At 38.2% G+C, this 22,566-nt stretch overlaps 1 protein-coding gene across 1 annotated transcript in view; it reads right to left on the bottom strand.

Moving 5' to 3' along the window:
• Positions 1–8,663: 8,663 nt before the first annotated feature.
• The window catches only part of LOC102693917 (teashirt homolog 2), an 80,027-nt gene continuing 66,124 nt past the window's right edge, over positions 8,664–22,566 (bottom strand). Inside the window, exon 2 of the mRNA XM_015364674.2 lies at positions 8,664–12,514. Within this exon, the coding sequence (XP_015220160.1) occupies positions 9,462–12,514 (3,053 nt within the window). The 3' untranslated portion in view covers positions 8,664–9,461. The remainder of the gene's footprint in view (positions 12,515–22,566) is intronic.

A 22,566-nucleotide genomic window follows, 5' to 3' on the forward strand; every position in this document is an offset into this window, starting at 1 on the left:
TATTTGATAACATGTTTAATGACAGATTGACAGTGGATTTGCAAATGCGAGCTGGCATCAATGTTGCTAACTTCGGTTTTTACTGCCGCCTCTGCAATGCAAGCATACTTACGTGCATAATTTGATTTTGCTACTAAGCTATTAGTACATTTTAAAAAGAAACTCAGAGCCAGGCCTGTGAGCAGAATGTAAGCTGTTCTGATGTTTTGAATCCATCAGACTATGAATAATGAGAATTATGACATTTATGAAGCCTAAAATGGTTTAAATGTTTCAAAACAATTTTAGAGACAGACATAATGTATATAATGGTATAGACAGGCTGTTACTGTTGATCGGTTGCATGAAAATGCAGAAATAATTTCTTAAACAAACATGAGATGGTGAAACGTGCAAATTTCTGCCTAACATTAGTGTTTTTTTTATTTTCATAACAAACTGGAACCTTTCTGAAGGCTTCTAAGGATTCAGAAAAATGCTGATAATGAAAACCATAATGAATCATTAACATTTAAGGTATTTCAGAAATGAATGTGTATTTTCAGCCAGTCTTACAGTATATGTCTATATCTTTGTCTATGCTGCAATAGACTCTGTATTTATCGGAAGTGGAGCAATGCTACCTTGAGCAGCATGGATGAACTGTGAAATTATTCAGAGAACGCAGACCGGGCACATTTTTAATCATGCACGATGTACAAAGTGCGTCAGTTCAATGTTTGCTGGAATAAAGGCTGTAATTAAGGCGGACATATTATATATTAGATTAACTGTATTAATATGGAAACACCTGGAGTGAATAAACATGAAGTTTCAAGCGAACAGCTTTCAACGACACCTGGATTTCTGGCAATACTGTACAGCAGTATCACAATTAATATTAATAGTAGAAATAAGGTCTAATGTATTACCACATAAAGTAATCAGAATATAAAATAGATATTCCAGAATGAATTAATACAAAAATAAATGATTGCACAAGATTAATCTAATTGAATTCTTATACTGGAGAAAAGGGACTGAGCTCTATATTTCTTTTCTGACACATGGATGTTTGTTAAACTCTCATTTAAATTACCTATATGTTTTTCATAGCAATATCTATATATTTGTGGTAAGCAATTTTCTACATTAGAAGCCTTTTTAGTTAATTTGGTTAAAGTGATAATAGCTTGAAGGCAGTCGTGAGTAAACAGAAAGACATTCAGACATTCACATGAACACACATTCATGTGTCACATGTATTATGTTGACGCTACTTTTGGGCCAAAAACTCCCAATTAATAGGAATGACCACAACATACTAAGACACACTATGTACATAGTGACTTCCAAAAGTATTCAGATGATTCCTATAATGTCACGTATTGTGAAATTACAATATGATGCATACTCATATTTTTAAAATGTAATATTTTCCCCAGTGCCTGAGTACTCAAACTGAAGACTGAAATATGTTGATTGCATAAGACCTGCAAACTCAATATTGGGTTGTAGTGTAATCGGCAGCAATTACAGCCACAGGACATTTTGTTTCAGTATTCAGTAATTTTGCAGTCTAGCTTGGTGTATGTTTTGCCCATTCCGGTTGGCAGATGTGCTAAAGCTCTCTCAAGTTGCCTGAGGAATCACTTATGGGCAACAGTTTTCTATAGATTTTCACCAGAAATTTGACCACAAAACCTTTTACCACATGTTTGCAGTGTTACTTACTGTACGTCCTTTGTTTCAAATCCCATGTATGAGCTGAAATGGGTTTTCTACATTCCAGCTTTGCTCAGTGACTGGGATATTATTGACACATAGACACATGTGCTCATCTCAGCCATTAAACTCTGTAGCTCTTTCAAAGTCACCTTTGGCTTCACAGTTGTAACCTTAACCAGTTTCCTCCTGGCCTGGCTGCTCAGTTCAGAGGAACATCCTGATCTATTGCTGGACTTACAGTTTGAATACTTAGAGCATGACTCAATTTTTCTTTAACATCGTCAAGAAGGTTGTGTACATACCAAGTATTAACTGCTGCGTCAAAGTGTCATGACTGCAAGCTTTACAGCAACAAAATGTGAAAACTGTGCAATTGTCTGAATACTTTTGCGAGGCCCTTTAAAAATAATGACATATGACATATTTATGAGGAGATTTACAGTTCAGCAATCATGCACATGGTACCATTACCTCACTATGTTTACTTCAAAGACTCACAGTACAATCAAGGGAAAGTTACCTACTGTACTGTACACACCAAGAGGAGCAGGTAGGAATTGCCTTGTGGGAAAAGAGGAATTCTTAATCATGGTTTTCCCTATTCACTAATAGTGGAAAGAAATATATTTAGGTAACGTTTGCTCCACACCCCTTCAGTAAAGAAAGGTAAAATGTTCTCTAAGCTGTTCTTTATTCCGGACTGGAAAATGAAAAGAGGTCATTGACAAAAGGAAGGACAAAGGAAAAAATTGGGATTAATCTTTCTTATACTAGGTTTCTGGCCACTGTCCGCAATGCTGAGCTTTTATTTTTTTATTGTGCTGAATGTAATTAATATCAGGCATGGAAGATTGTGTTAAATGCCTTTCATTTTCACAATTAACCTTGTAGATGTGAGACACACCAGGCAGAGAACAGGTGTTGCATTTATTCTTTATCTTGGATCTCAGCTTCAGTGAGACTGTTCGGTCCCTCTGCACTAAAGCTTTTCAGAGGCGAAAAAAAACTGTACTGAGGTCAAGGAAAGGATGGGTACAGCATTATCTTACTTCCTGTTGCCCTCGATAGAAAAAACCACAGGCACTGTGTCACACAACGTATGTTTTGTTGTCTTTGTTTCATGTGAAACGGATTCAAACGCCAACACAAGGCTGATAAAATAGTGCTTTAGCACATTAGCCTTGGTTGACTACAACAATGGAAACTGATTACTTTTCTGGGCAAAAGCACAACCATTTTGGTTGCTTTGAATGTTTCTTACATGTTTTGACCCCAAAGTAACAATACTTTTCTTACCTAGAGAATAATATATTTCTACAAAATAACACGGCCTTGCTAACTTTTGTTATTAGGCTTTTCAGTTGTTTTCTATTTTTCTGCTTCACCGAAACAAAAGCTGCAAGCTGCAAAGATAACTTTCAAAATCCAGGTCTTCAATGTGAAATTGCTCAATATTAGTCACATCAAAGTTGTTCTGCCATTTAAAAATTAACCACATGACAAAAGTCCAAACTGAATTGCTTTGAAAAATATTTTCATTTACAAATAATACCCAGCAGATACATCTGTCGGTTTAACCAAGCAGGGCTGGCTCATTAAAAACAGGTCACAAAGAGTCTAAATTAAGGGAAAATACTTATGTTGTTTCATTACTTTTACAAACAGACAAGCAAGGCCACCGAACTGTAAAGAAACATAATAATCCTTTGCATGAAATGTTTAATTGGAAATTAAATAACAACAGCAACACTTAGAAATTGAAGGCCATCAAATATGTCAGCCTCCACTACACACACTTACTTTTGCCAGCAGCCATAACACCCTGCAACTCAAAACTGGCAACCCACTGGAGCTCAGCAGGTGTGAGCCTGGTCAGTACCTGGATGGGAGACCTCCTGGGAAAAACTAAGGTTGTTGCTGGAAGAGGCCTTTATCAATCATAGACTCCTAATACTCCCCATCTATGAATTTGCTTCATCTCCTCCCCGCTGATAGCTGGTGTGTCATGAGCATACTGGAGCACTATGGCTGCCGTCAATCACATTGATGGGGGTGGAGGGGAGTCTGCCATGCCCTGTACACCTAGAGGGTGCTGCTCTTCTGTCCTGTTCCTAGTTCCCTGTGATTATTCATGTCTTTCCGGTGTGTCTTGTTGTGTAGCCTATTTAATTCATGTGTCTGCTCTGCTCCTTGCTCAGCATTGAGGGTACGGAAGCCGTGAGACCCACCTAGCACCAGGTCGCACCACGTCCGTGGCCTGAGGGCATAGGTTTCTGACCCCGAGCCCGGGCCAACCTCCGTGTTGCCCCCTTTTACCGCTACACATAGGGTCTTTTTTGCTCTCCTGGCCATTCCACGGCTTGCTCTTATGATATCCCCATTACCTGTAAAGAGCTTTGAGTGGAGTGTCCGGAAAAGCATTAGATAACGTGTAAGGAATTATTATTATGTACAAAACATAAGTATTTCTTTCTGTTTCAAAATGAACTGAAACATAGAGGTGAAATGGTAATTGCATGAGGATGCACACTACTGTCATCTGTGTAGGCTCTGGCTGTAAAGTCTTCTGGCTTGGGTCTACTTTCCTGTAAATATTTCCTGATGCTTTGATTGAAACAGCTTCTACTGGTAGTTAAAGGATGTAAAATGACATCCCCATTGCATACATGCCCAATCAGTTTAAAGTTAAAGAAGCTGCATAATCAAACTTTTAGTTTAATTAGCTATTTCATGCTCATTTTTGAGCAAGTCTGTATTTCGAAGACATGAAGATTAAGAAATATTGCTTGTTTGCTTTTCTGTTTCAACAGTGATGGCACACTGGCTAGTTTCGACAATAGGTTACCTGCTGTTGCAAACTTGTGCTCAACATACAACACAACAATTTCCAGTCTCTTGGAAGGTGCCAAGGTCTCCTAAGCACACTTTACCAAATACCAGAGGTCTTTAAGAACAGTCTGCTCCTCACACTTATTGATTTCTATACTATGAACCCTTTCTTTTTGAGATACTGAATGTTGATTTTACATTCACGTTTCTTTTAAGTGATACTCTCTTATGCTCTTTGCTTTACTTTAGCAATCAAATTAAGCACTCCAGGCACATCTGAAATATTTCAGATTTGTTATGGCAAACTTCTTACCCTTGATTTTCATTACAGAGATTGATTTATCAATATGCATGAATTATTTTTAGCTATATTACCAATTTTCAAATATATCTGTCTTTTCTTTAAAAATACATTATCGTGTCAGACTAAATAAGACATAACTGTACATCACTGGAAACATGTCCAGTAATTCTGATTTTCTGATTTCAATAGTTAGTGTGGAATCAGTATAAGATTTGTTCATATTTAATCTGATAAATGTTAAAATACTTTTATTTTGTAAGTATTCCCTGGGACAATACTAGTTTTTACACCATATTAGCAATAATTATGGAAACAATTCCTTGTTATATAGCATGTCAATACTATATTAGGTCATATTTAAATCTTACATAAAAGTTGTTAATGCAAAATTTGCATTTATTCTCACTTTTCCATTTCTATAATTATTTTCAACACAGTATATCTAGATGCTCCATACAAATTTTAAATACTACCAAAAACAGTTATAAAGTTCAGTCACAACGTTTAAGGTACAGTACAAACCCTATGTAGGGTGTTTCTTCTTCAAAGTACAGTAAATATCTCACAACTTTGTCTGTTTTCTTAATATTTTGCATAGCTTGGATATACGAGTGAAATGGTAATGTGTTCTTTTTTAAGATGCTACACCTCATACACACAGTACAAAGTCTGACCAAACTGCATTTCTGCGATTACATTTTTGCATTTACTTGTTCAATCTGTGTCTAGCTATTCAAAAACAGTTTATAGGACTGGAATATAATTAGGCAGAAGAATGACAATTTTCAAGCAGCGGTCTGACAAGTTGATAAACAGAGTTTGAAGAAAAAGACACCACATTTTACTAGGATGAAAAATCTTGAAAAGTTCACTGTTCTTATGTAGTCTATTTCTTTGTTATTTTTTAAATGGAGTGATTGTGCACGTCGAGCTTTGTGGGATAAGTGCAGATATGTTTAAATAAAAAGCCATAGAAATGCAAGTGAGGAAGTCAGAAAAACCGGGTGTCAAATATTTCAATTTATTCTGAAAAAGTTTTCTTCAGATACTGAAATATTTTAATAGCAATGTGAATCATCCTTTGAAAGTAAATTTATATTGTAGATCTGAATATGAATGAGCCCACATGCCATTCATTTTTCAGCAGAAGGTCAATGTCAGGTGCCAGTGTTTCAAACCTATAGCAATGTGCATGAATATATTTTTCATAAAACACGGTATTTTGTTTTTCTGGATTACACTGGAGATGGGTGTCTTCATAGCTGTCTTATTGTTAGATCTCCACTCCTTAATGCAGTTCTTACTGCAGACACTGATTTTTGTCCCATGGTCTTCAGTTACTGTACTTCTTGCTCATTATGTAAAGAATTCTGTTATTTTTTAATAGTGCTGTGGGTACATCTGGCACAAAAAGTGTTTGAAAACACACACCATCCACATTAGCAGCCTTTCTTTGCAACAACCAAATAGAATGACAAGAAACTAAGAAATGCTGCATTGCCTGAATCTCTGCATCTCTTTGTAAATACTTTATTTGATTTTAGTGTCCTGCAAGTAAAATATATGCTTGGGTTTGTAATAAAAATAAATGACCATTTATGATATTGCAAATCTAGTTTTGGATTTCTTAAAGAAGTAAAGCTTTAAAGACGTATTGAAGAGCGTAGCAGGAAGCACTATTTTTTATCAGCACATATCAGTACTTTGCATATTGCTTTTTTATTTTAATTAAACATAGCTAGGACTGAATTTGCTGCAATGTTCGGCTGTTTCTCAGATCACGCAGCCTCTTTTCTTTAAAATAGTTGATACCCTAAAACGTAACGGCTTGCCAGACAAATCAAGTTCCCTTAGCTAAAGCCAAGGCCTAAATAATTTATAGCCTTAATCTGCTCAGCGAGGTGTGCGGTCTATGACAGTAATTATAAATGCAAGGAGAAATTATAGCTGAATACTTTAACTGCATTAGGAGCCATCTGATGAACAATCATGATTGCCTGCTCATTTTCAACAATAGAGGGCAAGTTGGTGTCAGAATATTCAAATCTCCATGGTGCTAGTCTGCTTTTCTCCATTTACCATCAAATGTCAGTTGCCTGTTATAAAACAGAGATGTGATGGGTAGTGGTAATTGAAGACTTGATTGCATGAAAAAAAAAGATGAAATAGCATTAAATGTTTATGAATTTGGAAGGCAATTATTTTTTAATAGCTTTGACGAAAAAAAGAAATACGTTTTTAACTGTTGTTGTCATCCTGCGACAGTACATCTTTCCCCCTTAAAAAAAATTGAAATATGTTATCTGAGTCCCACATGATTGAAGAGGCTTAACCAAGCAATCTGCAGATAAAGGATAAAAAAATGCTAATAGTGAAACTCCTGTTTGCCATTAATACCTCTAATGGTTTGAGGCACATGTAGCTACAGAATCTATATATATCTCTAAATATTTTGATTTTCCAAATATCTGCTTGTCTGATTACTAGTCCAGAAGGAACTATACATAACTATAAGTAAGTCTTTTGAGGCAATTCAATTGTATTCCAAATTTCAACTGTACTCCATTAAGAAGACATCTAAAAAATGGCAAAACGTAGCATTTAACATAAAATGTAAAAAAAAAACATTAGAAATGATTTTATTCTTCTCATTCAGTCCATTAAAAACAGACATGCACCGTCATCCAAGATCATTAAATGTGCTAATGTGAGGCTCCAAAACACAGAGAACATGCCAGTTAAAATGTTTGCAGCATCCTTGTTTCTTTTGAATCAAATCCTGTCATGATAACACCTAATTAGGGTGAAAATTGCTAAAATGTAGTCAGAGAAACTAACTTTGATAGCTGGATGTTGTGTGTATATCCCTGGTTTGATTCTTTAAAAAAAAAAACGCCATTAATTTGCATGTATTTAACTCCATGGATTTTAAATGAGTTACGAGGACTCTGGGGGTGCAGGGGATGTGGGGGGAGCTATCATCTGAGGCCTCTTCAGCATACTTTTTCATTAATGTTGTGTTTGCTGATGAATTCCTTGACTTGCTCTATGATCAATATTGCATGTGGCAAGGCACGGTTTTATTAATTTATCATGTTAAAAACAGTTTCAAAATGGTTATATATTGCAATTCTTAATTTTTCCATTAAGTTGGTTGTCCTTGTGGAAAGAGTTGACTTGAGGAATTGTCCTATGAATTTACCCAATGCTATCATGTATCCCACTCCAACCATCCATCCATTATCTAAAGACTGCTTCTTTAGATAATGGTTTACGCCAAGTGTAGGGTTATGGCAACTTGGATCCAGACAAGGGTTATGGTAACTTGGAGTCTATTCCAGAGGTACATGTATGGTACCTAAAGTGTCTGTTCATTCCTGCTTGCTTCTTACTCAGCTCCCTTTTGACAGGAGCAATCATAGGCCATGTCAGCAGATTTTAAATCCTTCCTGCCATTCAAGCAAATGGGGAAAATGATCACTGTCCCTGTGCTTGCTACCTGAGATCTTTCTGTGCAGGTATCAGGTGTTTGTGTTTCTGGAATGGAGATGTGAGATGTGAAGATACACGTTTTGGTCACCTTTCGTTTTCAAAAACAGGACTGGGTGTCTCACTGCCATCTTTCCGAACACCCCTCAACCGTCATATGAATGAGGATAAAACAGTTGACTGAATGAAGGTGTGCTTTTTTAGGTCTTGCTGCATAGTCGCGGAAAAGAAAAACCTTTGGACTTCTTGGTAGAACTTCTGTGCCACAAAGGTTTTTATCTGCAAACAGGGCATTCATTGCTGCAATGAACAATAGTCTTGGAATGAAAGCAAATTCTTAGAAAATGTTAACGCTTTATTTGTATCAGTACAAAAAGTGCAGGTTTCATTTGTTTCAGTATGTTCTTTTAACATGAAACTCAACACTATTTTCGTTCTACAGTATGTACATTTATCAAGGACGCCATTATTTCCAGCCCGTCTAAAACCGTAAGATCATGTACAGCATCTAAGCCTAAACTGGTGATGAAACATTTATTAAAGTGCTTTTTTAATGTTCTATCATTGCAACACAATATATTTTTACAGAGCAATATACTGTACATTTCTGTTAACTCAAAATGTGCCAACAGGTTTATCAATCTACCCATCAGGACATCTGAGTAAAAATGCAGGTGTCTGGTGATCTGAATTAAATTACAATAAATGCATTAATCATTTCATTTTTTTTCTTAAAAGTAATAAAATTAAAACCTGGCATATCATACAAATAAATAGTAGTCGTAGCCAATGCTATTGCATGCAAACATCAGCAATTATGTTTCAAGCAGTAATATGTTTCATTACTGGTGATGCGTTTGGACAGGGTGCAAAATAATTTTTTAAAAATCAGCTATTGAGTCCCTGAACCAACAAAGTTTTGTAGGTTTTTTATTTATGCAAGTCCAGCCAGTGGATCCGTGTCTGTGTTTTATTAAAAATACAAGTTTCCAAAATGGATGATCCTACGTAATGCTACTTGAAACATAAGAAAAATCAGACCTTGTGAAGAAGAAAAGCAAAGCAACAACAGCAATTACAGTAAAGAAAAAGGAGTAGAAACCTTTGCTTTTTTTTAAACTTACTGACAATGTTATTCTTTATCCATCTCAACAAACTGTGAATGGTTTTCAGGGGATTTGCTGTGAGTTTTACTTAAGTGAAGTTTTACAGCGTGGTTGCTGGCAAAAGTCCGACTGCACAGTTTACATTTGAACTTGGAGTCACCCTCTTCATCCACGGACGGCCCTTCGATTGCCTTCACGCCTATGGCCTTTGGCAGTTCAGGCTCGACCTTTGTCTGCTGTTCTATTGGAAATTTATTCATATCTTTAATCTGGAAGCCTAGGTGGGATTCCAAGTGGTTGATGAATGCCGAAGGTGTCCTGAACTGAGATGCACAGTCATTGCAGTAAAAGATGGGATGCCCAGTGTCCATGTTCTTCAGGAACTTGGTCCCTCCGGTTTTTCGTAGCTGATATTTGACATTTGCCAGCCAGTGGCTAATTGTGGTCATGGAAAGCCCGGTGAACTTGGAGATATGCATGCGTTCCTGAGGACCCAGATCAGACAGTAGGTACTTGCCTTCGGATGTCTGAAAGAGACTGGAGGCAAACTGAGCTTGCAGGATGAGGAGGTGTTGAGGGTTCCAGTTCGACTGCCGCCCCTTTCTCTTGTGTACTGAGTACACCTCTGCTGATACGTCCTCAAAGCGTCTCACATCTGTTTCAAGTTTCATGGAAGGCATCCTTGAAGGCATTGGAGGTTTTGGCGTCGTGGCTTTTGGAAGAACCTTGACCATGTCAGCAATGTCAGACAGGGCATGTTTTTGGGGCACTGGAGTGCAAGATTGAACCCGGGAGGTGGCCTGCGTTTTGCTGCTCTTTGACTTTGTCAAGTCAATGGGCTGGTCATTGCTCTCGAACAGAAAGGAGCTGTTAAGACTGCTGGCTCTGGGGGGGACGAGTGCCAAGGCAGGTTTCTCCAAGCTTCTGCTCAGTTTGGAGAACATGGCTTGAGTACTTGCAGTGAGTGTGGCCTCAGGTCGGGGATGAGAGGGCTTATTAGCTTTTCCCAGATGATTGTTCAAAACAGACTGCAAAGCACTTAGTGGGTTTACGCCAAGCATCTCAGGAGAGTCATTGATAAGTGCTGACACATTGCCACCTCCATTGCTAGCAGGAGGGCTGGGTGATTTCTTGTTTCCCTCTGAGAAATCTGGAGTGAGGTTCCCCTTCATTGTTTCAGTACTATCTTTCACACTGTCCTTATCTGCCTGTGTAGAAACAGAAGATTCGTTCTGGACATCACTCTCAGCAGGGGCTTTCTGGTCAGCTGTTCCAATTTGGGCCTCTTTATCATCAGATGGGCTGCTCTGTTCTTTTTTGATTTCCACATTATGGAGATGACCTGCAAAAGACTCGATACCTGGGGCGGCCTGATAAAATTTCCCTTTTGGGGCTATTGGCCTCAACCTGTTGTTAAATGCCTGCTTCAGTTGTATTGGCTGAGAGACTGGAAGGTTGGAGTTCTTCATCACTCCAGAAAGCTGGTATGCAGCATGAATGCTGGGATAGGCACTCCAGCTAGGTGTCCCAGTCTGAGCTTTATTGATTGCTGAGGCAACTGTATTGGCCAAAGACTTCAATATATCACCTCCTCCTTCAGATTCTTGCTCAAGGTCTTCTTCTCGCAGGTAAGGGTACTTAAAAGATGCTTCCCCTGATTTTTGTTCCCCAGTTTCCTGTTTGCCATCTTTCCCATCCTTTTCTTCTGTCTTGTTGCCTGTTGTCTCTGGTCCTTTTTCTTTCTGGATCTCGGTCTCTCCCAATTCAAAGCTGTTTGGTGATGCTTTTGCACCCTCAGGATCAGACTGAGTCTCATTTACTGGGGGCTCTGCAAGAGACTGCATCTTTTCTACGGCCAGGGGATCAAGGGCTAATTGCTTGCCCTTTTTGGAAGCCGAACTTGTAACTTTGATAAAGTGGCCTGTAACCATCATGTGAGTGGTCAGCTGCTGAAGAGTGTCATGTGAGCTCCCACATTCCATGCACTTTAAAATCTGAGATTTGCATGTCTCAAACTGCCAGGTATAGCTAGCACCATTCTGATATCCATACCGGTTGTGGGAATTGTGAAAGCCTGATGCCCTAGAGTCAGTATATCCAGAAATCCCTGTGGTAGAATCAGGTGAACATGGCCTAGTGGCTTCATAAGCCCGTTTCTTTGCTGGGGGGACTATTTTGGATGCAATAACAGGAATGGGTTCTTTCAAAGGCACTTTTTGGTAATGCTTAGTTTTTATCATGTGGACGCTTAAGTCTTGGAGGGAGTCAAAAGAGTGACCACAAAACATGCACTTGAGAACTTTCTGAGCATCTTCCTTCCCTTCCATGTCTTGCAGGTTCCTTTTCCTTGTCTTGGAGCAGGATGTGGAGGCATTGCCATGTCTGTTGTGGTTGTCATCTTGATAGTGCCCGCTCTTGTTCATGTGCACTGTCAGCTCCACCAGAGTGTCATAGGCCGCACTGCACTCCCTGCACCGGAAACGACTAGCCCCAGTGAAAACCGTCCCGCACGTTTTACTGTTTTGCCTGTATAAATGGACAGAGCTGAAAAGGTTTGGCTTGGAGGCAGGCTTTGGAGAAAGAGTTTGTTGCAGGGTTTTTGAGAGAGCGTCTTGGTGCCAGTCAAAGTCACTCTTGGTGCTGCCATTGGTGCTGTCACAGCTCCCTTTGCCAGAGTTGGCACCCACCTTCAGATCCAGCCCAATTCCTGACCAGTAGGAATCTGAGAGGAAGTTGGCATAGGCTGCTCTCATTTTTTCCAAGCTATTTTGCATCTCATCTTTGAGTTTCAGACTCTTGGTGTCCTCGTCCTTCTGGCTTCCTGATGGGGAGATGCTCTTGAAGTCGGACAGCCTGTCACTGGCATCACTGAGACGAGATTCTAACTCGGCTTCCTGATTGGAGGCAGCGCTCACTGGCGAGTTCTGGTAGCTGTAACTGCTTTTGTTATCGGTCTCCTTTTCCTCGGGCTCTTCTGCGCTGGCTTTGTCATGGCACTTCTCTTCAGGCGGAGAGTCATTTTCTCCTTCATCCCCCGCAGAAGTCTCTCTGAGATTGATATCTTCCTCTGGCACGTACACTGAGAAAGAGATGAAAAATAAGCAGTATGTTAACAATTTATATCTCTTACCAGCAATGCTTGTAGCATCAACACATTTTGAGAGAGGAACAGACTCAAAGAGAATGGGAAAGAGGTGGATAGCTCTCTTCCTGTAGTGCACTAGAACAAAGGCTTCCACAACTACTATGCAAAGGGAAGACACCTGGTTTGTTAAATAAAGCACAAGCCTAATCAGTGTAATTTGATAGTTAAATGATGTGATTTGGTGTTTCATTGAACCTATGAGACGTAGAATGACAAGGTATTTTTTCAAACCAAATGCTCTACAAACCTAACTGGAAAATAAAATAATACATAGTTTACACCCTAAAATTATTTAATACTATGTTTAAGATAATGGCATAAAACTAATGACATTAAGGTTACTAATTTAAAAGTAGTTTTAGTACAGCTGGGAACCCAACTCAATTTTCCATAAGTCCCTTCTAGATGGAGTAGATGGATTACTGGTACACTCCTCTTTCAGGAATCTACCCTTTCACGTGATCAGGGTGCAACATATTCGTAATGCACAAAACAGCCAAGCTATTTAAACAAGGTAAAAAAAACAATATGGAACAGATGGAAAATTAGTAAAAAAAAATGAAAAGAAGCTTCTGAAAACTTGTTCCGAAATGAATTCCAACCCATTTTGAGCATGTGTTATTACGCCTCCAACTGAAATTCCATCCCTTTTATATTAGTTTCTTCATATGTACAGCACGCACACATGCATGCATTGTTTTATAGTAGAAGGCCCAAGCTATTTCTTCCATTTCTGAAATCTAAAACGCTTTGCACAGTGCTAATCCTATCATGAAACCTTTTAGGCTTGGAAGGCAGTCAAAGTCTTATTAGGAATCAAATAGAAGGATTTGCTTAGTGCTTCTCCTTGTAAACGAGAGAGTCCTGCAGGATCATTTGATTCATGACAAGCCACTGACTGAGCCAAAGGTTTTCCCTTTTCGTCTAGACATGTTTACAGCAAACGTGGGCCTGTGAGTGACAAAGGGGAATGGATTCCTCTCATGGTTTGCTAAGCATCATTGCAAATGACCCTATCCAGAGATCTGAATGCTTGAACTGAAAATAATGGGAATATTATATTCTCCTCTGTATAGGGTAGTTTCACGTCCAGGCATCCTAATATAATTTTGAAAAAACTTAAACCTCAGCAGCTGCATTCAGTATCTTTGCACCAATGTCGAAAACAACCTGAAGTGATATGATGATGCATTATTAATAAATGACACGCCTCTTTTGTACTGTGTATCCACTTCTCTACAAACTGTCTGTGAAAACCAGAGGTAATTTAGAGATGCTTAAAGATGACAGTTTGGGAAAACTGTCGTTATTTGCTTGCACAGTAAAAAAATAAATATAAGAACAGCTGTCTCTCTCATTATGTCTTCATATTAAAAAATAGTATCCAGCTGTGGAACATTTCAGTGACCATGAGGCAACATTTTAGTATACTGCATTATAAAAAGAGATAAATATAAATATGTGTGTTAAGAACATTATAAGAATGTGCTCATAAATATATGAGTTAAGAACATTACTATGTAACAGCATGTAGGGAATGTGGATGGGAATATGTCTGTTTTTGTAAGTTTAAACCAAATATCACAGAAATCAATAATAAATCTGTTACTTCAAAATGTATTTCCTTTATATTTCCACTCATTGGCACAAATAACAGGTTTTGAAACAGTTTATTTAAGTAAGCTCCATTACAAACTGTAGTAAAGTAGATCTGACTATAGAAAATTATGCTATACAGTGAGAGAACAGTTGTGTTGAGTTTAATAAATTGGTCATCTTCAAGATCTGAACTGAAAAGTTCTGGATATTGGATAATATACCAAAGGGTTCTTTACTTGTCTATATCTAACATAAGTCATCATTACAAAAATTGACAAAATTGTGAAAACAGCTTCAATGCTGCCGATCAAAAGCATAAATTATTTACAATTTTAAAAGATTGAAAGAAGTTCTTAATCTCTAATCTTCCTCTCAGTTCAACTGTTCATGGGACACAGATATTATCAAAGTACTTAACTGGTAATTAAATAACACCATTTCTGACAAGCCAGCCCCCTCATTTCAATGTGAGTACTGGATAAATCCAAAGATACGCTAAAACCTAAGTAATTATTGTGTTTCAAAGCTCTGCACCATGCCTTAAGACAGTCAAAGTATTGCAGGTGATTTCTCCTTAATAGTTGCTTTTGCACCAGCATTGATGTACAGTAACTCAGACTATTATGTCAACATACAACAGAATAACTGTACCATTAGTATACACTATAATACACGATTTTGTGAAGAACTGAACAGAGCACTCTTGTTATTCTGGGTTGTAATCTTCTAAATTCCTATTATTTTGATTATTTGGATCTGTGCTGTGAGTCCTTCTAATTCATATCAACAATAAATATAAGAACAGCACAAAGTGCACAAAGATTATAGTATAGTCAGTAAAGTAGTTATGCTTGAAGATGATAAGAGTTCAAGACTGGACGGACAACTGACAGATGGTTTTAATGTAGGCGAGTGCAGAGAGTTACAAAGAGGTAGCAAAACATAAATTACAAGTAAAAGAATGGAAATACTGAGCAATCTGTGAGACACTTGTTACCTTGTAAGCAATACAGAGAAGAAATAAAGCTGGCAAAGGGAATATTATGATAATTAAAACTGAATTTCTATCAAGGGAAACCATGTTAAAATCGTGCAAAGCACTATTCTGGTCTCATTTAGAATACTGTATATATTTGGCCTCCATGTTACAAGAAAGCTATTGCTGCTCTGGAATCAGTCCAGAGAAAAGCATCCAGGTCTGTTCCAGGGCTCAAAGGAATGGCCAATCCTGACAGCCTGAAAGAGCTGAATCGTTTCAGTCTTGGACAGAAAAGACCAAGAGAGGGCCTGATTCAAGTATTCAAAATTCTCAAAGTCAGCTCTATTGACCACAAAACATGAATCAGAGTACACAGATGGAAACTACAGGGAAGTACATTTAAGGTACTTTTTATTCAAAGGTTTGTTGGACCCTGGAACAATCTACCCAGTCAATATTGTTGATGCTGATATGCTTAGATCCTTCAGAAAATGGCAAGGTGAGACCCTTAGATCCATTAACTACTAGCATTCAAAATTTAGTAGGGGCTAAATTGCCTACTCTGGTTTTTAACCTCTCTGATAGTATATTCTTGGTTTCTTAATATTGGAGAAAGCTTAAGTTTCTCAATGAATCCCAGGGCATAGCTTTGAGATAGGCTGCCTCTGGAAATATTAGAAATGGTTGATGGCAGGGGTTTAATTACAAAAAAGTATATAATGGTTAAAAATAACATCTTCTCTGTTCTGAGCACTCTTTCAAGAGTTTCTCTTCCATTTTTAAAAGTTCCATTTTTAAGTTGGAGGTACTTGCTGGATAAACTGACAGTGCAGGTTTATAGCTGTATAGCGCACAGTCCAAACTGCTTTCACTTCAACAACCGATGGTTTAAAATAAGAATTTTATCAATATTTCACAAGTGCCTAAGGACAAACTCTGCCGAAAGGCTGGCAGCTAATGGCGGAAGATGCAAAGGATTCACTGGTTTAAAACAAACATGGAAATAAAACCTGGGCTATAAGAAGCATGGCAGAGCTGCAGCAAGCTCAGTGACCTTGTTATGCCGAGAGAGAGAATTTCAAATTATAAATTACAATGGGTAGAGTTTCAGAAAACCATGTATACTTCCATAATGCCTTGCAGCCTGCAGGACTATTCGACCATTTTCTAACCTTATCAGTGGCTCATTTGATGTCATATATACATACAGAAAGACAGCACCCACCAACTCCCAACCCCATGAAATAAGGTTTTCATTTGCTGAATACCGCTGGCTACTGTACATGTCATGTTTTATTGATTGTCTTCTTTTGCAGTTCCGTTGTCTTCAGGAACACTGCAGCCCTGCTGCAAGTCAAAAAAGGCAGCAGGGCTTGTGACTGGCACAACCAATAAAGGAGTACAGAAACTGCTGGTTTGACCCTGGGCTAAAAATGAAAGAAGATGCATACTATTAACAGATTATGGAGGTGGAAGATGATGGATTTCAGCTTCGATCGATAGAAAACGAACCGCCACATACTCAAAAGTACCCCAAATATATATATAGTTCATTTACATGACCAGGACTTTGAAAAACAATGTTTTCAGCAAAACAATGCCTTCACCCGAGTTTAATAAACTATTGAGCATGGGCATATATATAGGACTATTAAGGTGATGACGATCAAAACAGACAACAAAATGAGACACATACCACTATTGATGCAATTAAACAAGTACTCATGAGGAATTACATTTAGTAAAACTAGAATAAACGCAATTAGGATGTTTGACAATATATTTACCAGAAGCTAATGTTGTGTTTTCAATGTGCATAATAATAACTGTCAATTAAAACAAAAGAAGGGATTACATTGAGCATTGAATTGTGTTCACTTAGGTTTCACGAGTTTTAGATTTCACATTGTGTGGACCCATTTGACGGGTTAAATGTACATTTTTCTAAACTAACCTGAGATGTAGAAGAAGTAGTTCTGAGAGTATTAGTTGCAGTTGTAAGGGAGAGACCACAGTGCTCCTCTTTCAGTAGCCTAGGAGAAATCCTTCAGACAGTAAGTGCTACTGAAAGGCTGGAAATTTTTTTTTTAATTATTTTTCCTAGTAAGTGCATGGAATAGGGTTTAAAAAATGCCCAGCAAATGATATTAGACGTATTTCAAGATTTCAAGGTCTATCCATTCATTTTCAATAACTTGAAACTCACAATCAGGGGCTCAATGAGGAAAGATGTGATCTAGATGGGATACACTGGCAGACCAGTCCATCAAACGTCTAGTAAAATTTCTAACTTAAAACTATTTTTTAAAGACAACTTGGTCTTAAGATCCACTTAAAAATGCATAATTAAAAACAGAAGAATATACTGTAATCACTGATGATTTTTATCCTGGTGGAATTATTCAGATACTTTGAATAGTATCCAACTATTGTTTCTGGCTCTGGAGGAGAAAAGACAGCATTGTGAGTACCTACAATTTTTTCTTTTACTACCACTGGACTAAAAAAAACTTTCTGAGAATACATCCTCCCTTTAGCTCTTAGCTCTGGGATCTGATACCCTGAATTAATCAAATGAAAACCTCCAATTAACCTCCGGGCAAGGATCATGCCAAATACCCACATGACTAGTTACACTTCTCAAAGTATTTGTAATGGAGAACTTGTGTTTGCCAGCTCTGATTTTGTGCCAAACAGCATGAGCCTTCAGTGCATCAGCAGATGCATGTAGCAGAGTAACTGAAGAAGCCACTTTAAGCCTGCCTGTGAGGCATTCTGCTTACAGGCAGATGAAGGTGCTGCACAATGCATTATAACACAATGCAAGTACAATGGCACACTTATGCTGCATAATCATAATCATATAGCACAAGGTAATGTATGTTCTGAATTTGTAAACATATCAATAGGGCAAGTAACCATTGCAACAAAAATAATATAAGATTCATTTATAAAATACAAAGATAAAATTAATCTGCCGTGAACAAGGTTTAAGGCAATAATTTCCAGTCTTGCTTAGAGGGTTTAAACATCCTTGATACTGTAGCAGTTTTATTTTACCTGACATTATCTACTGTGCAGTCTAACATACTTCATATCTATGAATAAACTATGACAAGTCCTAAAAATTATGAACATATGTTAATGTGATCCTATGAATGATTTTAAAAAAGCACACATCGTTTTTTTTAATCTTTCTTTTCTTTCCTTGACAAACAATCATGCCTGGTGTGCTGTAAGAATAATGTTGTCTTTGTTATTAAAGTCCAGTAAATACAGCTTTCAACCTAACTAGGCTTACAAAATGGGAGGACGGCACGCCAAAACAGAGATTTAGCATGTCATAAAACCTTGTAAAGCCTCCAATCTGTGTCACTGCAAATTTATATCTTTTGACAGGGATATGCAAAGGTCAGAAAACCTAGGGTGTCTATCATAAATCAGCGACTTGAAATGTTTATAACATTAATCCGTTACAACAGCCTCTGATTTCTGGCACATCAGATTCTCAATTTCTCATAAAAATAGTCAGATGTGGGTGCTGAGAAAATTGTGCACAACTGTTTTTTTATTACAGTTCTTTCAGCACGTTCTTCTGGGAAGGTTTTATAATGTTTACGGAGAAATTGACAAATCTTTCTTGTCCAAAATATCTTTCATGTTTTTTTTTTCAATGGAAACACACATAATTGTTAAAAGTACACATTTTAAAAAGCATTTTAAAATGTTGTATTCAGCTTATTAAACTCAAAGCCCTAATATTTTCATTTTTTAGAAAACTGAAACAGATACACCTAACAGATACACAATATTTGCCATGGGTGCAATTCATTAGCTTTCTTGAAGTTGTTTGCTTTTAGTTTAGCTATGGAAGAAATATAAGCTTATTCTACTTTTCAACCCACAGATTTGCAAAAAGGTTAGTCCAAATATTAGATCTCTTGGTAGAAGCTTCTGGCTTATCTGTGAGAAACTACGCATATCGGATACCTCAGATTTTCCATGATTTAACGAGGAGTGTCACCTTTGACCTCAGGGGAATTAGGGCAGTGCTTGCCTTCCAAAAACAAAGTGACTTAAAGTCAGGTGTATCGGCCAGCGGATCTGGATCAAATAAAACAGGAATTGGCAGTTTCTGGACATAACAAAACTCCAGGAAAGGGCGGGATGTGAAACATTTCTAACCCAGTGCTTCATTAGCAAAAAAAAAAGATCAGTTGATGATCTGTCATCAGCATATTCCTTTATATGCCTCAACTCTTTCCCCGCTGTACAAAAGCCACTTGCAACATTTCCTGTTACTATACAAGCTCCCTAGAGCAGTGCGTATCTATCCACATTTGAAAGGTAGAAAGAGTTCACGTTGGTCACATTCAAATTTACACATTATTATTTGTAGTATTTCAAAAGCATTCTAAGCATAGATTTCAAAGCAACATGTTGCCACGTGTTATTAGTTTGGAAAACAAATCACCAATTCATTTTAATCACAATGCACTAGTCAGCATTTGTCAAATGCAGAGTCAAAAAGCTTATCAGTGTCATCTACTGCAGGCATTGTTTTGCTGATATCATGCTCTGTGCATTCTTGACCACAACAGAAAATGTACAATAAACATATAAGGGAGAAAATTACGTACCCTACATGAGCTCAGACCTTGGCACATTAAGATTCTGTTAATGAATGTCTCAGCATTTGAAAAGGCTCTTGCTATGGTATTTTCAGGTAATTAAAGTCATATTGCCACTGGGCTCAAATCAACTTCAAGAGAAGACAATGTTCAGATGAGCTTCTGCAGGGTGCAGAAGTGTCAGTTGACAGATACCCTTGGGGTAGTCAGGCACATGGTGGAAAAAAGGAAAAGATAAATTCTTATGTTTATTGCTATTGTGGCAGAATGAAAAAGAAAATAATATACTTTGCCACTAAAAATATCTTTAACTCCTGAGTCGCACTGCCAGATTGTGTTTTCACAATCTAGTCCAGGAAAAAAAAAAGATGTACACTGCTGAAATAGCACAGTACTGATGTACACAGATGTGGATTTCGTTTCATTATGTTAGTTCAGAATGAATTGTCATAACCTCCAAACTTTTCTCAAATCTGAAAACCTCTCCCAGATATGATCTGCTGATTTTATTTGTGATTCCCGTTTGGGAGGGGATGAGGCAGTGGAGGTTTAGGGGGCAAAATTGGTTTGATCCCATCTGTGCACCTACCCAGCTGCAATTCAGGCACAATATTTTCATTCAGCACAAAGACATTCATTTTATCATGACAAGCAGGCTTAACTGATAAATGAGTGAGAACAACTATCTGCTAATACGCCTGTAGATTGAATATTAAAAGGGCTAATTCAAACTAAAGAAAAATCAGCAGAACTATTTTTCTTCTTTTTTTTCCCCACTGCAGGTTTTCCATTGATTTGACATGTAAAACAGCGAAGCTTTGGGTTAGAAAGAAAACAGCTGCATTTTTTTCCTGCCCTTTGCGTTCTAGGGAGGCAACTCTATCTCTCTCAGGGATGGGAAAATTCATAGGTGCCAGTGACAGGTCTGTGCCCCCTCTTCCCCTGTTCTCTTGTTGTCTCAAGCTACAGTTCTCAAGTGTACAAATCAATATCTTTTTTGCTTCCCATTGATTGCCTGGCAATGGAGTCAGGCTAACCAGGACTGTTATGACATTTCTAGATTTCCTCCTGTCCTTGGAACAATCAATTACATGCACGTGGCAATCAAAACCTCTTCACAAAATGAACCTGCTCTGTGACATTTTCATCTTCCGGATTTATACTGCGCTTAAGATGCATATTGCATCCGCGTCTCCTCGCCTGATGCAAAGCGAGCCACTCAGGTATCGACAAAGTACGCAGGAAGCAGGTTCTGCAAAGTGGAATTTTTCTTTTTAGTTAGGACTTATACTGTCATAATTTTCACAAATCTGTTCTTGATGAGTCACACTACTGGAAACGAACCTAGTGAATTCCATGACATGCATGCGCAAAGAAGTGAATCTGAAATGTTGCAGATTTATTTTACACTTTTTTTAAAAGGGCCTAAAATTCCTTTCACTGTATGAAGGACTCAGGAATCCAAAAGAAACACTTATACAGCAGGCTCCGTTACTGAGACAGTAACAGAGTTGTCTGCTTATGTCCCAAATACTGCTGATGAAGGGTCCTGACTACATCTCAGTGTTGTTTGTAGTTTCCCCTGAGGTCCATGATGGATGACTACTGCTGCCACCAAAGTTAAACTGCACCACCCCCTCAATCAGGTGGTAGAGGCGTGGACTTCTCAGACCAGCCATATGTGTAAAGCAAAACAAAGAAACCTTGTATTGGTCTTCGTGTCCTTGAATCCTCTTTTCATTTCTCAGCATGAGATTGTGTAGAAACCCAACCGTTTAGAACATAAAAGCACAAGGAAGGAAATTGTCCCATCTTGCTCATTTGTTGGTTTGCTGCTTATTGATGTGAGGATCTCATTCAGCCCTTTCGTTCATAAGGAATCTACTTCAAAACTTTCCATTCTCGATCCCAAATAAATTTCTTCTGGAGTTTTCTACCCCGTCTGCCATACATTATTTTGATTCAGGTGACCTGAGGCTGAGAAGCATGGTGGTTTACACTGCTGCCTCTTGGGTCTTGTGTTCAGAGTTGGCTCGGGGGGCCTGCTGTGAGGCGTTTTCATGTTCACCCATTTCTGCGTGGCTTTTCTCAAACTGCTCTGCTTTCCTCCTACAGACCAGACGCATGCTGACCTGGTTAATCGGTGGCTCCAAATTGTCCCAGAACGTGTGTGTGTCCTGACATCCCATACAGAGAGGAGCCCTGCCTTGCAACCCCCGCCTGCTGGGTTAGACTCCAGCTCACCACAACCCTCTAAGGATAAAGTGGTTACTAGAAATGGAAGATGAGTGATATTTAGCTAAGTTACTAATCATAATTATACAGGAGTAGGTTGGTAATGTAATGCATTGACTGTTCTCATTTTGTTTTGTTCCTTTTTAAGTAAATATAGATGTTACCTTTAAAATGCTCTCCTCGGTCCTTGAAACAAATGTTACCTTCCAAGTGAAGGACTGACAAATGATTACTGTAATGTGCTTCTAAAAACATTTAGGCAGCAGTATAACAGACAAGAGGTCGTAAAAGCTCTCCTGTACTTGTTGCAGTTATAGAACATGTGTCAAAACATGCATGTTCCCAAAACTTGCACCACATTATGCCACGATGTAATGTACACTCCTTGAGGTCCTCGACCCAGGAGAACTTTGCGAGTGGAGATGTGGACACGTTGGCGATTTAAAAAAATCCATCTTAAGGTAACATCTGACACCCAGAAGACACTCCAGTGAGATTCTGACTTTAAATGCTTAATTAGATACTCTAAATGCTGCACGCCA

Source organism: Lepisosteus oculatus, chromosome 16, assembly GCF_040954835.1.
Source record: "Lepisosteus oculatus isolate fLepOcu1 chromosome 16, fLepOcu1.hap2, whole genome shotgun sequence".
In the NCBI taxonomy this organism is placed as follows: Eukaryota; Metazoa; Chordata; class Actinopteri; order Semionotiformes; family Lepisosteidae; genus Lepisosteus; species Lepisosteus oculatus.